The sequence below is a fragment of the Scaptodrosophila lebanonensis genome, unplaced genomic scaffold (genome assembly GCF_003285725.1).
Source record: "Scaptodrosophila lebanonensis strain 11010-0011.00,11010-0021.00 unplaced genomic scaffold, SlebRS2 tig00000072-arrow-pilon, whole genome shotgun sequence".
Lineage (NCBI taxonomy): Eukaryota > Metazoa > Arthropoda > Insecta > Diptera > Drosophilidae > Scaptodrosophila > Scaptodrosophila lebanonensis.
In genome coordinates, this window is record NW_022060558.1 from 5339232 (window position 1) to 5355962 (window position 16731).

A 16731-nucleotide genomic window follows, 5' to 3' on the forward strand; every position below is an offset into this window, starting at 1 on the left:
TAACATATGGATGTACATATGTATGTGCCAATTCCAATCAGACAGATTTGGCCGCTATTTAATTTGCACTCGTTACCTGTGTATAACTTCCCTGTGGAATTGGGCACTGCATCGCCAACAACCGCAAATAGGAAAGTCCAACCAAATCTCCAGATACACAACCAGATGGCAGGAATGACTCCAGACCCAATGTCCAGTGTCCAACAAGTCACCACGATGAGTCCACCCGGGGGCGCCACAATGATCGCTCAGATCATGCAAAGTTGCCGGTAGGCAAAGTGAAGGGGTCCCTCGTCGCGACGATCAACTCAAAGATATATGTATATAAGTACACTTGTACTTATATGCACGAACGCACTGGCTTATGTACACTGAAGAGCACCGAAACGAAAGAAAGTAAACTGCACCAATCGACTTCCAATTTTCAAGTGCTTTATTGCTAGCCATGCAAGGCTTAGCATACGCATAACATAATGTGGACATTAACTTAACAGCGACCAAGAGACTAACATAAACAGCTGTTATTACAAATTAACATTTATGACTTATATTTACGGCTTAAGTCTACAATTCAATGATAATTCAAACAACTTATATCTACAATTCAGATTATTTCAACAAACTTAAATCTATACTTAAGTATATAGGCATGAAATGCCCATACACAGTTACTCCTGCATGCAACTGAAAATATATTGTTACATGTGGATCAGCATAGGGAGCAGATTTGGACACGGCTCTCCCACTAATTAGTTGGCACTTGACGTCTAACAATACGAATAAGCCAAATGTAAATAGTAATTAGGCCAATTTCCAAACTTAATATTACTTCTGTAGATCGATAAAAGACACTTCTACTATACTGCACAGGATGATTCAAATACTGGTTTCTCTTTTGTGGTCCATATAGTGTTTTCTTTTAAAAAATGAATGAAAGTCCATTATTTTGCGGTGTGTTTATTGGTTTATTCGAAACAGCAAACATTCCCATTACTTATGGAATACTATTCATGTCGCTTGCGTGCCAGTAGTGCATCCTGTTAGTCCATTTTTTCCCGACCCTGGTATGACTTGCTCGATAAGCCCCTTAAGAACTTGAATCCTTATGATATGATTGAACTAAATGGACCACGCTATAGACTTTTTAAACAGCAATTGCACAGACCGTTTAAATAGTTTGACTGTGTGGTACTACAGTCATAGCATATTTGAGTTTTTCAGAATAGACTAAAAAGAATCTTATATGTTACTATACTTAATTTGCCCTTTCAATATTCGGACTGGCGATATTTCTATCAAGAAAACAGGTTTACATACAATGTCTCTGGGAGAAGTTTCAAGTTGAAACTTTCAACTTAACAGTCAGTAAGTAATGTTGCTTTTTGATTAATCTGGATTAGTTTCGATTAGCCTATATGTATAGAAGCGTTTCAAAAATAATGTTAATTCGGGATTACATTAAAACATTAAATACAAACTATACTCGTTTATATCATGTGGTCAGTTGGCTTTTATGTTCATATACCATTTTATTGTAAATGTATGTAACACTAAGAGGCGACTTGACAGACCCCCTAAAGAACATATGTTCTTAATTAAGTACGACAAGACGAATCGATATAACCGTCTGTCTTGCTATTTATGCAATGTAATTTATGCCATTGAAAAAGTACATCAAATTACGGGTACAGGGTATTTAAGAGTTAGGCCCGCTCGACTTTAACATTATATTCTTCTTTTTTATTAAAGCCGGGGGCTCTTTTAATGATGTTTTCCTTAAAAATTATTGTGGAATATTTTATCTTTGCAAGAAGGAACATTTTCTTTAAATTAATTCTAAAATAACTTTAGCACAACTTACATCAAGTTCATCATAAACTGCTTAAAAGAATGAGTTGTGCGCACAAGTTTTGGCTCGACATGTTTGAAGTCCTTTTCTTAGTAGTTACCGAAGAGCAGCTCGAAATAATGCGACTAATAGTGATTAGCATTAAATGGCATTAAATAATAATGGTAAGATGTAAAATCATAAAACCTAGCTTTTTTAAAACTTTCAGATGGGTTCTGACCAAGAACATTAAGTTCATCCAGTTGGCTGCATGGCACACACTACATATGTTCACTGGGTTTTCTGCGAATGGTATTTTTGTGCTCTCGGTTCGCTCAGGCGCTGTCTGGTGCTGCCGCAGCAGAGGTTGCTCGCTCGCATCTCTGTCGTCGCCAGTTCAGTTCGCGTTGAGCAGTCGAGGCAATCGGTTCGTGTATTTTGTGTGCGGCTAAGATATCATCCAATGTTTACGGCCATGTGAAGTCAAAGCCAAATCTTACGCATACGCAAAGATACAAATTTGTCGTTTACGTCGACGTCGTCGCCGTCGTCTTCATTGTTGTCGCGCTTTCGGGCGCGCATTCAACAGTTTGATAAATATATATGTTTATTATAATGCTTATGCGTCGGCAACGATTTGGGCGCTGATAACGCAAATAACAAGTGACAGCCCAATATTGCGTGGTAAGGGCTTAAAGAAAATGCGTTTACGTGTATAGTTGAAGTGCAAGTCTGACTTAAATACTAAAAATAAAAACACAAATATTTAGTGCAATTGGAGCGCAAACTATTTGCCTTTTTATCAGCAAGATTTTTTTACGTGCCGCGGGGCACTCAAATTATATTTACATTTTATCGTATTTATTTTTGTAACGGCCCGCTTCTTGTTCTGTTGCTTGCAGATGCTCTTTTCTGTTTTTTTTTTTTACTGTTGTTGTTGTTGTTGTTCTTGTGGTTGGTGCTGCTGTTGCTGCTGCTGCCTAACCCGTTTATGTTTTACTTGACTTGGTTACTCCAATATAGACAAACAGAGACACGCACATACAAACAATACATCAAGTTGTTCTGCTGGTTGAGCCTTAGTCTGAGCCTCGGCCTGCACCAAAAGCAGCCAGATAGCCAAACAGGCAGGCAGCTAGCCAGCCAGCCAGCCAGCCAGCCGACGGCCAGCACGCTCTGTATCTGCAAGATACTCGAACTCACACACATATACAAGTAGTACGAGTGCTGTGCAGCAGATCGTGTATTGTGCACAGTGCAGTGTGCCTTCTTTTCCTTATTGACTGACTGCAATGTTTATTTTTGTTTGCTGCTTTTCGTTGGCAGCAAGCGGGAAAAACAAGTTTTTCCTTTTGAACGAAAACCAACTGCGACGCAGTTTACTGGAAAATCTTGTGAAAAGTTCAAGTGAAGCAAACTGTTGCAGCATTTTGAACCTGTGCTCGCCATAGGCAAAATAATTTGGTGGCATTCAATTATGCAAATTTATTGTTCAAATAAAACTAAAGAAAGCCCAAAACAAACCAAATTCTGAAAGAAAAATGTGCGTATCTCATGATTATTAGTTGCTTGAGGGAAAATAATCTACACTCTCAACTTGGGCATATACATGGCATGTACATATTGAAACCGGGCAGCGATTTTAATGATGTCGTTAATCAACAGTTTGAACAGAATGTTGTAATTAGCGACTGTCGCGCCAAAAGCATAACGAAGTTGTCAAGATCCGACCAAGCTCTGGAAACAACAACAGCAACAAAAGCGACTTAAGTCGTCTGCATTCTGTGAAAGTTTTTGGCACTCGCATTTAAATCTGTTTGTGTATTAAAAAAAATTAATTAGCTGCTTCAAAAATATGTAAAAAAAAAGAAGAAACACACACTAAGGGCTGCAAGCATATTGTGTGGAGAAATTCTCGGTATATGGCAATAAATTTTCAAATCAAGAGCGAATTGCCCGCAACAAGTGTTTTCCATGTGTTTGTTTGTGTGCGAAAAGTCGCGTCTATTTTTGTTCTGTTATGCGATGCCAATTTCCTAAAGTGATTCCCCAACTTCCCGGCTGACCACTCTCTCGCTCTCCTTAATTTAGCATGAAATCCAATCAACTTGTGGAGTTTTTGTGAATCATTCGTGAAATAACGACCGACCGCAAAGTATTGCACATTTGAAATATTAGACATTAAAAGACCAACCACAAGATGGGCTTCTCATCAGCCCTGCAGGGCCGTGCCGCGCACGAGGCCTTGATCGTGCGCCAGGACGCCGAACTCCGACTCATGGACACCATGAAGCGCTCCATACAGATGAAGGCTAAGTGCGACAAGGAATACGCACTGAGTCTAGCCGCTGTCGCCCAACAGGGTTTGAAAATCGATCGTGCTGATGAATTGCAAGGTGAGCAAATGCTATATCAAGATATCTCAAGAGTGTTGAAGCTGTTAGCTCTAGAAACTTTTTGTGTAGGGTTCAAAAGTTGAAAAATAATATATATATTAAACGTACATATTGGATTTTCGGATTTTTTTTAAATCTACAGTAAAAAATATGTAAAATAATTACTTCAAATTTTCGCCAACCTTTCGAAGTGCTCTAATGGTTTGTTTTTACTGATTCTGACTCGTAGAAAAATAAAAGCAGAAAATAGTTTATTGTCGAATTACTCTGTTTATTTATCATTGATATCAAATCAAAGAAAATACATATATATTGATTGTAAATAACTGAATTACTCATACATCCATGTGCATTACAAATTGTGAGAAGCTGTAGTTAACTCAAAAAACTTCGCTCCACCTTTTAAGAAAGCTAATGATTTAATTGAGATATTACATAATATCTTGATTATCAATATACTACATAATAGTTTCGGCATGAATGTTTGACGCGACTCGGAGGAAGTATGGATATATGAATGTTTAAAGCAAATAGGGAAGAAGGGACTAAGGAAGTGTGGATATACAAGGTATGTCAACCACAAAAGATTTAAAGGAAATTAATTTGATTTTTTTGCTCGTACCGGACTTTTGTATCTGATCTCAAAAAATTTGAAAACGAATATGCTTTGCGGTACACTCAAGATATTAACGAATTTTTGAATCCAAACGACATAGTTAATAATTTAAGTAAATTGGTAAATGAAGATTTGAACATACAGATTTCATAGGTTTTAAATGTTCAATAATTCAATATTTTAATTAATATTGATTCCAATCCATTGAAATTATATTTTTGATCTAGCAGTTTTTTTAGTGCTTATTTTGAAAAAGTAGTTTTGTAACCGGTATTATTAATTTAAATACAAGCTTTCAGCTCTTTCTGTGCATTTGAGTTAAGATGCGATATGTGGACAATGATGTCGTCTTTAATCCTTAAGCGCTGTTATACTTGTATATACAGTTCCATCTTATCTATAATCCAAAATATTAAACCAACAGATAGATATACGAGTATATCAGCTATAAGTACGTATGATAAGCCTGACCAGATAAAACCCGACTGATGACGGGTTTTAAAATAAGAACTTCCCCCAGCCCGTGCACTATCGATAGCTTTCTAATTGAAGCGTTATCTGTTCCTCTTTAAAAGGCCACTTGCATAATTGCCTTCATAGTCGGTTATCAATTGAGCTTAACTTTCCCATTAGTCACTGCATAAGGTCGCAGAGTATAGATGCATCGAAAGGTTTATGCCCCTAGCCAGCTGTACACACATATATACCCTTCTTCAATTGTGCCTGTGTGGCAATTAGGCACAAAGGCTAGGTCTGTCGATGGGATAGTTGGATGGTCTGCTGTCTGCCGATATGTAGTTAAGTGGCTAAAGCGTAACGCGCTAGCGGGCGGATGTGCCAAATAGCTTTCACTTTCGCAGCTTTTAGTCCAACCGAGGCCGCGTTGAAGTCCGTTCCAATAAACGACTGTGTCAACCAACTCATCCAATGCCGATGGCTGGACCAACGCGAAGTGGAAGTGTGCATCTGATGCCAGCTGGTCAGTCAACCCAGCCGGTGACAATACGAGTATACTCGTATGCCGCATAGGCGTTGCTGGCGTTCATAGTTACAATCACTATTTATACGTATGTATGCATACGAGTATATACATACTATACTGTTGTTGGTGTTGGTCGGTGTGAATTTGTGCAGCCGGCTTTATGGAGGGGAGTGAGGGTGCAGTGGCGAGCTAGAAGTTGGGCAATCGCGTGACTTGATCGCATTTAAAAGTGAATACGTGTGAGTTTTATTTCGGACGATTTGAGATAATGACGCGAAATCGCCCAGACGTACAAATTGTTTTCCACTACTGCTTGCCGGCAGACAATATATAATACGGCTGTAAGTGTGTGTGCATGTATGTATCTATGTTTATGTGTGTGTGCTTGTTTTCCCAGCCAGGACGCAGATACTGGCATCTGACTGTTGGCTCGCCTGTTATCTGAGCCAACACTCGTTCATATAATATACACATGTATGTATGTATGTGTATGTAAGAGTACACATATGCTGGTAATTGCGCTCAGAAACGACGAAACGTTTTGGCGTGCGCAACTTGTACGAGCATCTCAAAGATACTTTGCACTATAGCTATACGGGTGCATTGCAACTTGCAATCTAAGCTCGTCAAAGTGTCGACAGAGTGCAGATGGCAGTCTAATGCAGGCTGCTCCCTCACTCAATCCATGTAGGCATGTGAGTGTATAGGAATAATTGCTATCATTTTCAGTGTCAGCTTGCTCGCAGACCAAAATCGTTTTGTTTACTTTACGCTCAAAAGTATCTGCTAGCTGTAAGTGCGCTTAAAGGAAAACCAGCACGAAATGTTTAAAACGTGGCACAAATGCAAGCAAAATTATTTAGTAGCTTCATTTCGATGACAGATCTTTTGCAGCTGCAGTCCTCTCTAATCGTTTTTCGATTTCGTTTTGAAATTAACTTAATGTTTGCCTGTTTTTCCAACAATTTTTTTTTTTTTGTTTCTTTTTTTGCTCTATGCACTCACCTTCATCATGAACTTGAGTGCCCATGCAGCTGTAGCCTCTTGATTTGACAGGAAACGAGGCGAAGTTTTAAGCGCGCCTCATTTCAATAGCCTTCTAAACTTAACGAAGCACAAATATTTGGCAGCTGTTTCAGACTTAATTCATAGCCCTCTGTTGTTAAGGCCATTGAGTTTTTTTCGAATGACATTTGGCATTTTTTTTCGGTTTGCTCGTAACGCTGATTGTATTTCGGTCCATATCAAAAGTAATACAATTAATGGGCATGTTCACGAAACAATATTCCGATATCGACAGACTATACTCGTATAAATATGTATTGTGTTTTTATAACTCCTCTTTGTGGGACTAGCAAAAAGTTTTCATATCCTGCGTTAAGTATTTAAGAACATGCTGTTTAAACGGTCTACAGAAAGGCTTATTGGTAGCTAAGGGTCGTCACCAGGAAGGGGACGTATTGCTGATATATCCATAGAAAACATTTCGACAGGTTTCTTGCCTTAAAGGATGCCAACAAACGATTTATGTACTCTTATTGATGATCTGTATTCGGTTCTCAAGTTCTCAAACACTTTATACAATGTGTCATCATTGTAGAAAGAGTTTTTGAGAGATACAAAATGCATTCTATTTGAACACTGTCTAACACTAAACCGTTAAAGAAACCGTCAGAGAAATCTTCATTCTGGCAATGTTGCTTTATTTATCATTGAAGATAATATCTAAGAAATGGAAAATAATTGTGGATTACAAAATTGTACAAAATTCCAAGTATAAATCTTTATAAGTTTCTTATTGTTAAAAAAGAAAAGAGTTTTTGAGAGATACCAAATGCAGTCTATTTAAACACTGTCTAACACTAAACCATGAGAGAAATCTTGAAGGTAATATCTAAAAAGTGGAAAATAATTGTGGATTACAAATTGTTCAAAATTCCAAATATAAATCTTTATCAATTTCTAATTTTTAAAAAAGAAAAGAAAGAGTTTTTGAGAGGTACAAATTGCATTCTATATGAACAGTGTCTAACACAAAACCGTTAAAGAAACCGTCAGAGAAATCTTCATTCTGGCAATGTTGCTTTATTTATCATTGAAGATAATATCTAAGAAATGGAAAACAAGAGAGAACGCTACAGTCGAGCAAGCCCGACAGTGTAATACCCTGTACCCAGGTAAACTTCCGTCACTGGGTTATATGCGCCCATAGCAGCAGCAAAAAGAGGAAGAAGAAGAGCGAACTTGTTGCTGCAGTTTGTGGGGGTTGTACTGGCGAGAATTTGTTTCGCTTATAACTTTTCTTAGAATTGACCGAATTTGATAAACAACAGTAGATAATTATATATAAATTATGTGTGCAAAGTTTGGTTTAGGTAGCATTTGAAATGTGGACGCTATTGACGAAATTCTGTAGCGGGGGAAGGGGGGAAAAATTCCAAAAAATAAAATAAACTCGTCCTTACTCGGACCTAGGAGAATCTGGATGCCAACTTTGGTTATTCTAGCTTTTATAGTTTCTGAGATCCTCGCGTTCATCCAGACGGACAGACGGACGGACAGACGGACAGACGGACGGACATGTCTAGATCGATTTCTCTCGTCATGCTGATCAAGAATATATATACTTTATGGGGTCGGAGATGCTTCCTTCTGTATGTTACATACTTTGCACAAACCTAATATACCCTTTTTACCCTACGGGTACAGGGTATAATAATTGTGGATTACAAAATTGTACAAAATTCCAAGTATAAATCTTTATCAGTTTATTATTGTTAAAAAAGAAAAGAGTTTTTAAGAGATACCAAATGCAGTCTATTTAAACACTGTCTAACACTAAACTGCCAGAGAAATCTTGAAGGTAATATCTAAAAAGTGGAAAATAATTGTGGATTACAAATTGTACAAAATTCCAAATATAAATCTTTATCAATTTCTAATTTTTAAAAAAGAAAAGAAAGAGTTTTTGAGAGATACAAATTGCATTCTATATGAACACTGTTTAACACAAAACCGTTAAAGAAATCGTCAGAGAAATCTTCACCCTGGCAATGTTGCTTTATTTATTATTGCAGATAATATCTAAGAAATGGAAAATAATTGTGGATTACAAAATTGTACAAAATTCCAAGTATAAATCTTTATCAGTTTCTAATTTTTAAAAAAGAAATGAAAGAGGTTTTGAGAGATACCAAATGCATTCTATTTGAACACTGTCTAACACTAAACCATGACAGAAATCTTCATCATGCTACTTATCATTGAAGGTAATATCTAAAAAGTAGAAAATAATTGTGGATTACATAATTTTGTACATAATTCCAAATATAAGACTATATTAGTTGCCTTATAAAAATGTGAACAATTAACGATTTTCTAAAATTAGTTCTTGAATATAAAATAAAATGGATTATCAGGATTATCATATCAGTTTTTGTAGGTACTATTTCGGTTATAACTCGTATAATTTGTAGTACTACGATCTCAGTGGCATTCTCCTCAAGCTTATCTTTATTTAAAAGCTTTATCTAGATAGAACACTTCTAAACTAAATACGCCGGATGTGTGTTTTTTGCCAACATATGTACATACTCGTAAAATGTAAAATTGTATTTCGATAGTTAAATTAAGTAAAATAAGACCCTAAACATTCAACTTATGTTCTTGTGATTGTATGTATAGAAAACTAGTAGTTTCTCCTTTTTGTTACCAAATTTGATCAATATATAGTATTTGTACAGTATTTGTATATATGCTTTGACTAGCTCAAATTTTAAAGAACATATTTATAAATTTTATATTTTTACAAGGTACTTTCGGGATCAGCAAATGTATTTCAGGTTTCTTCTGTGATGAACTCCTCTTTTTTAGGCGGATAAAATAGTGTGAGAATGCACTAAAAGCTTTATATAAGTTACATTTAATGAAAAACTGGCTATTAAAATCAATTATATTTTTCTAAAAGTATTATCTATTGATTGTAGCATAAAAGGGCGGATATTTTAATAGTTGTATGATCTCACACTTTAAGATTATAACGTACTTTATTGTTCTTCACAATCTTTCTTTATTCTTTTAGGCAGCCTTATCACTAAATCCTGGCGCTCCTACATGGACGAATTGGACCAGCAGGCGCGACAGTTCAAGTTCAATGCCGAACAACTGGAAGTTGTTTGCGACAAGCTGGCGCATCTGTCACAGGATAAACGTAAAGCCCGTAAGGCCTATCAAGAGGAACACGCCAAAATTGCGGCGCGCCTCAATCATGTAAGTTTGAATCGCATTTTGTATGTGTATGTGTGTACTTCTATATACAACTGTATTTTGTATTTGTATGAATATGTGTATATGAGATGCATTTAAAGCCACTGCAGATAACAAAAGGAACCCCAAAAAAGTCAATCCGAGAGCGACAAGTTGTTTCGCATTTATATGCGTTTTACTTGCGGCGCATTATTTATATTTATTGATTTATCATTTAGATTTAAATGGTGGCGCAAAAACAACCACAATTCCAATGGCAGTCCACTCTGGGCTCCAAATACGAATGCCTTGAACTTACTCCACTCCCCTTAGCAAACGCTTGACGCTTGAGTTATTGAATTATTTACGTGTCGGCTTTGTTGGCTTTGAGGAGCGCAGCAATTCTGACGAAAAACATTGAATAAACACCAAATAAATAAATAAATGAGCAAACATATGCACACTGAAGGTCCAAATAATAGCCTTGGCCAACTAAAATTATTCGATCTGTCCTGTTTGGAACATACAAGTACACAAAATTAGTGTTTTATATTTTAAAAATGGAACCGTGGAGTTGCATTCGAAGCTACATGAAAAACTACCTGGGTCCATTGTCGCACCTTATTGAAAAATAACACCGTCTCTTCTTGTTCAATTATATGTCGCATCATTTAATACCTATAGTGTTGTACTATTCTTTTAAGATAGGTTTCTTTCTGAATATCTGACAGTTATTTATAAAAATCTGATGTACGATACCCTGTTGATCGAGGCGATAAATAACTTTTATGAATAGGCTTATAAGCAATCATGGTATGGGAATTGGCCTAGCTTAAATTTTTGCCGACAGTGTGAATTGTTGTTGCTAATGCTTCCATAACAATTGCGTCTGCGAAAATAAGGTAGAACATGTCAGTCCGAAGATTGTTGGTATTTAAGCAGCTTAAGCGCTTGTAAACACTCACCGGGAACACCAAACTGCTTTGTTATAGTAAATCAATAGAAGTGTGTGTTTATTTATGAGCCGTGGCGCACACACAGGCACAGACATAACCACTCGGCTCCTCTACTCGTTCCGAAACAAGTTTATTAACCCGCCAGGCGGAGTTGAAAAGGGTAGCAAAAACCGAAGCCAAAAAGAAAGAAAAGCCAATAGCCGCAGCCACAGCCATAGCCACAGAAAACAGGTCTGCGGCGACTTAACTCATTTCCAAATTTTCGAGTGCTGACACTATTGGCTTCTTTATAAGACATTTGAATTAAGATGGAGCACAAGTTTGACTGACTGTTTGGCAAAAGATACACATTCACACTCACATCCATAGAAACACGTGCGCCATGCTGCAAGCGGAAATATCAAGCAACGGTCCCTGCAATGGCGGCTACAAATTGTGTGAACATTTTCGCTCTTGTTGACCCAGTAAAAATGTTGTTGTTGTTGTTGGTGTTGCTATTGTTGTGCTCGTTTCATATTTTCACGCTTTGCTTTTGCTAAATATTTATTTGCGACTGTTTTATGTCTTCCTGCCCCGCCATGCGGCGGCCTTTGTCAAAGATAAACAAACATGCGAAAGCAACATCAAGAAAAACAACAAATCGGAGCGTTCACGATATATATAATAGTATTTTCGACTACTATACAGCACATGTATACATAAAAGTACATAGGTATTTTTCTTTAAAGTCTTGTCTTTCGAAGCTGTTTGGCTTCGTTTGCTGTCGTATTTTGTTATTATTATTGTTTATTTGGCAAAAATGACGCAGTTTCGAAAGTAGATCGTAGAAGACTGAGGGATAACTCCGCTGCCAATCAAAATGACAACAATTTGTGAATAATGTTGATTGAGAAAGATTTATTCATATGCGTTCGATATTACCTGACCCTGCAACTGACTCATATTTGTTGCAAATACTAACGATTGTCAAAAACCAAAGATAAATTCCTTAATTTTAAAATCCAGATCGATAGAAAAGGAATACGGTACTTCAAGAATTATTATTGGCATAAGCTTACATATCAGTGAAGTGCATATGGATGCGACTTAGCCGAAGATATCGTACTACAAGTATACTGTCTCGTGTATTGTTCCGAAACTCTACCAGTGTTCTTGGTGCACACGAAATGCCAGTCAATCAATTACTTATAATCGAATCCAAATCAAAATAGCTACAAGACATAGAAGCCCTTGGGCAGTCAGCAGTGGCTTCTCAAAGTTGAGCAGAACCCAGAATATTAAGTGAACAGATGCTCGGAGCAAAGAGTGCAAAAAGAAATTCTAGACAAGATGTCGGAAACGAAGCGGGATGGGGCGGGACTGAGCAATAACTCGGGCTTTTTTCTCCACAAATTTGGACTTTGACTTTTAATATTTGCGCAACGGCTTGAATACACACACACACGCACACACACAGGCACACACGCACACACACACACAAATAAGATGTGGTCTTGCTGAGTGATGTAGAGAGGGAGGGAGAAGAGTTGTTGTTGGTGTTGTTCGTATTGTTGTTGATTTATTAAGTGGCTCTAAATGGGGGCAACAGCTGAGCTCTGAGTCCGGCTGTTGTTTTTGTTGTGGTCGCCTTCTTCAAATGCAAGTGCAGTTGGAAAGTTTACAAGAAGAATGGTATTGGTGTCACTTGTTGTGGATAAGCATTGGATATGGACAGTGGTTAGTGCATCATACGAGCATGCTTGTGTATATTTTCATATACTTGTATACAAGGGCGTAGCCAGCTTTTACCAAAGGGGTGGAGGCCAAAAAATTAAAATTTTGATTAAATAATGCCCGATGCATTTAAAAAAAATTTATGCATATGATCGATGAAAACACTTCAACAAATCCAACGCAGATCCATCTTAAGGCAAAATAGTGCGTCACAATAATGAACGTGTGGTCGATCAATGAAAAAACTTGAACTTCAATTTTAAGGCGAACAAGTAAAAAAGCTAATGTCCCGACTTTGAAATACTCTGTACATATGTATGTTTAGAATAAATATAGAAATTAAAAAAAAAGTAAGAGAGTTAAAAAAATTTTTTGATCGATTTGACATCTTTTGGTATTCGAACTCACGTAAAGGGTGTATAATTGCACATATACATAGCAATTGCGTCTGTGTGAGTGTATGTATGTTTATGCGCGTCTATTTGTGTCTGTGTAAGCATTTTCGCAGTCAACTAAACAGCAACATCAACAACAGCCGCGGGCAGCGCTTGGGCAGCGCTTGGGCAGCGCTTGAGCAGCGCTGCAGCAGCAAATATATTTATGGCTATAACTTCTTGTTAAATCGGTCTATCATAATGAAACTTGGCATACGGACACATAATAACTAACTGAAGGCATTTGCAAAATTTGCATTCGATTCCAAGAATTACGGGAGTTAGAGAAAATCGCGATTTGCATGGGAGAGGAGGGTGATAGGGAAATTCCAAAATACACATTTTCTGCGTATTCATATAAGGCATCTGGGACTTAAATTTAGTGTCCGTAGGTCTTTTAGTCTCCGGGATATAGGCGATTATACGAATGGAAAATCGGGAAAACCCCGAAATTTGTGCAAAGTTCGGTGTCTCTACCTCTTATAGTCTCTGAGATCCAGGTGTTCATACGGACAGACGGACAGACAGACAGACAGATAGGGCTAGATCGACTCGTCTCGTCATGCTGATCAAGAATATATATACTTTGTGGGGTCTGCCACGCCTCCTTCTGCCTGTTACATTTTCAGCTCCCGCAAATCTAATATACTCTTGAACATTTTATGTACAGAGTATAAAAAGTGCGTTATAATAATGAACTACGCCATTGGATGAAAGTCTAGGACATTGTTGTTTGCTTTATTTGAAAAAAAAGTTAATAAAAAGGACTAAAATGTCGCTCTTCTGAATTTGTTTAATATGTTTATTGCTTGTAAAAGCATATTATTTTGATCACAAAGTTCGTCTTATCAGGTAATGCAAGTAATAAATAAACAGTTATACGTTTACTGGACAAAACCAATAAACGCATAAAATACAAGTAAATACATATATTATAATACTGAGCCCTGCAGTATTAAACTGTATAATTCAACACTTGATTTCCAAGAGCATTACATAAGATTTCATTACTTATTATTATGTTAAATTTAGAAAATTTACTCAATTAGCACATTCTTTAACACTTATCAAGAAATTTCCATTTGATTGTCTAAAAACTATGGGCACTTTTACAAACAAACAAATAGACTGGCGTAATATTCGAATACTTCTTTTAATAAATCAATCGGAAAAATGAAATTATGTAACCGAAAAACCAACAAATCGTTGGCAATATTTAATTTGGACGAATCTGGGAGCTGCGGCTTCCCAAATGAAAAGCAAACTAGAGGTACCAATTTTTCCAACACGACAACTACGAAATGCTTGACAAGATATTGGACCAACCACCGCTATTATTAATTGTCAAGACTTAACAAAATGTCCCACACTCATGGCCAACACACACAAATAGTCCCGCTTACTGCACTAATGGATACGGAATTGGTTTAATGTGTCTTGTTTCTCCTGCCTTCGAATATTTGCGTCGCACGCGCCCCCGCATGTTGAAAATGGAAACCCATTAGGGCAATGCAGGCATTCTTCTACAATTTGACTTCCGGGTGGCTCTTCCCCTTTTTCAAATGTCAGTGGAGGCCACACAACGACAACGACAATGACATCGACATCAACATCAACATCGACTCTTCTACGGCTTCCCTCTAGCCATGCAGCATTTGTATTGATAAACCGCATCAGGCGTGCTAAAATGCGCATTCATCTCAGAGTTTAGTTCCACATCTGAGATATGTACATTTCTAACTAATTCTTGGCATTGAAACCAACGTAAAAAGCGCCTTCGACTTTTGCATTTGTTGCGGCCGTGCGTATTAATTACAATAAGTTCAATTCAAGTATCTTTATGGCTCGTAGACTTACACATGTACAAGTACCGAGAGCAACAAACAGCAACAACAGCAATAGGCCGACGTGCAGTCGCTTCGTCTTTGGTATGTCAGATAAGCCGATAAGATAATGTAGGCAAACAAACAACAACAGCAACTACGTATGTATATCACTGGAGTGTTTGCCTGGCCATTAATACGCTGAGAGAAATTCAATTTCAACATCTGGTCCACTCGGTCGTCTTTGGGGAGTAAATACGATAGATGAGAAGACTTGTGAATACTTAATGCTCTGGAACCGGGCAATATGCAAACCAAAACGGAAATAAAATAAAATGGAACACAAGGAAGGAATTTACGAAAATACTTATATATATTTTTTTAATTCCAACAGCCTCCAATAATTACATAATCACTTTTTAGCTTTATATCTGATTTTAGGACTTCAGCTTAAATCAAAGAAATGCTTTTCGGTAGATCTTTCAAGCTATTGCAGCCCCGATTTCGAAAATGTACGACAGATTTCAAGATCTTCAAGCTAAACCAGCGATCAATCTAACAAGTATTGGAAATTTTACAAAATAGGATGCTTAAATTTTTATGGCGACATACACTTAATTATTTTTTACACGATTTTGATACAGCACGGTTTGAAAATTAAAAATTTCATATATATTTCTTTAGAGATAAGGAACCAATCATCTATTTTTGCACGGTTGTTTCTGGAACCAATTTACCGTGTAAAAACAGTACTACTCTGCATCATTCTCTCTGGCTTTTCGATCAGTGTATGTATCAGTGGGCATGTGTTAATAGGGCTTATGCATCCACAACAACACATTCACATGGCGCAGCGCGGCGCATTGAGATACTCCACACGAGGCCCCGTTACCCATTGAAAATCTTCTGCTGCAGCTTCGGCTACGCTTGATTAAAATTCTACAAATCAAGTGCGCAGCGGACAATTTCTAATGCGTGCCTTCGGAGAGAGCTGGAGATGGGGGGGGGGGGGGGGGGGGGGGGGGTTGGTGGGTGGGTAGCATGGAGGGCTGATGCCAATGGACTTTGTTTTTCAAGTGGCGGCGCCAAAGTTTTCAAAAAGCGCAAAAATAATCCCAATTGTCTGTGCCTGTGCGTGTACTTGTAGATTAGCAGCGATTGAATGGAAATGGACTTGGCAGTGGAAACCCTTGGTGGTGCTTTGGCTGACTGGATGCTGCTCCCCTCACACATACCCTGCACTTAAGTCAATTGCTCGCTGTCTCTTTTGTGTGCCATATAATTGAGCTGCATTGACCTGGACCAGAGCATCTCAAGTGTCTATAAAGTTTAATTACGCATTATTTCTGCCCCCAAGCTCACCAGAGCCTTTATAGAAAACATTTCACAGATGCAGCCAGACACACTTTTAAACGTTAAATATAAAGCGTCTCTTTATAAATTTATAAAGAGTTGTGTAGATGCTGTGGGTTAATTATCCGACTGGTTGTCCCAATATAAATACCAATGATTACCGAATCCACGATCTGTCCTATTATTGTAAAAGAATAAAAAAATACAACCTTGTTATTTATCGGATATAGCGAGGTAGGAGAATTGTGATTCCTGTTACCACACTTTCTTACTTTTACTCGCAATACCATGCTGTCTGAGAAGGAATTAAAAGCATAAAATATACGTAGATATTTACATAAAGTACCAATCTACCGGCTTAGCTGGGTATTAAATGACATGCATT

At 37.5% G+C, this 16731-nt stretch overlaps 1 protein-coding gene across 3 annotated transcripts in view; it reads left to right on the forward strand.

The window, feature by feature from the left end:
• Positions 1 to 2321: 2321 nt before the first annotated feature.
• Positions 2322 to 16731, forward strand: part of LOC115625173 (tyrosine-protein kinase Fer) — a 43438-nt gene continuing 29028 nt past the window's right edge. The window contains exons 1-3 of one of the 3 annotated variants that reach the window (XM_030520133.1): positions 2322 to 2512; positions 3920 to 4224; positions 9904 to 10091. In XM_030520133.1, the coding sequence (XP_030375993.1) occupies positions 4029 to 4224; positions 9904 to 10091 (384 nt within the window). In that variant the 5' untranslated portion in view covers positions 2322 to 2512; positions 3920 to 4028. Of the gene's footprint in view, positions 2513 to 3919; positions 4225 to 9903; positions 10092 to 16731 lie in introns of those variants that run through there. The other 2 variants (XM_030520135.1, XM_030520134.1) reach the window with 2 other exon arrangements.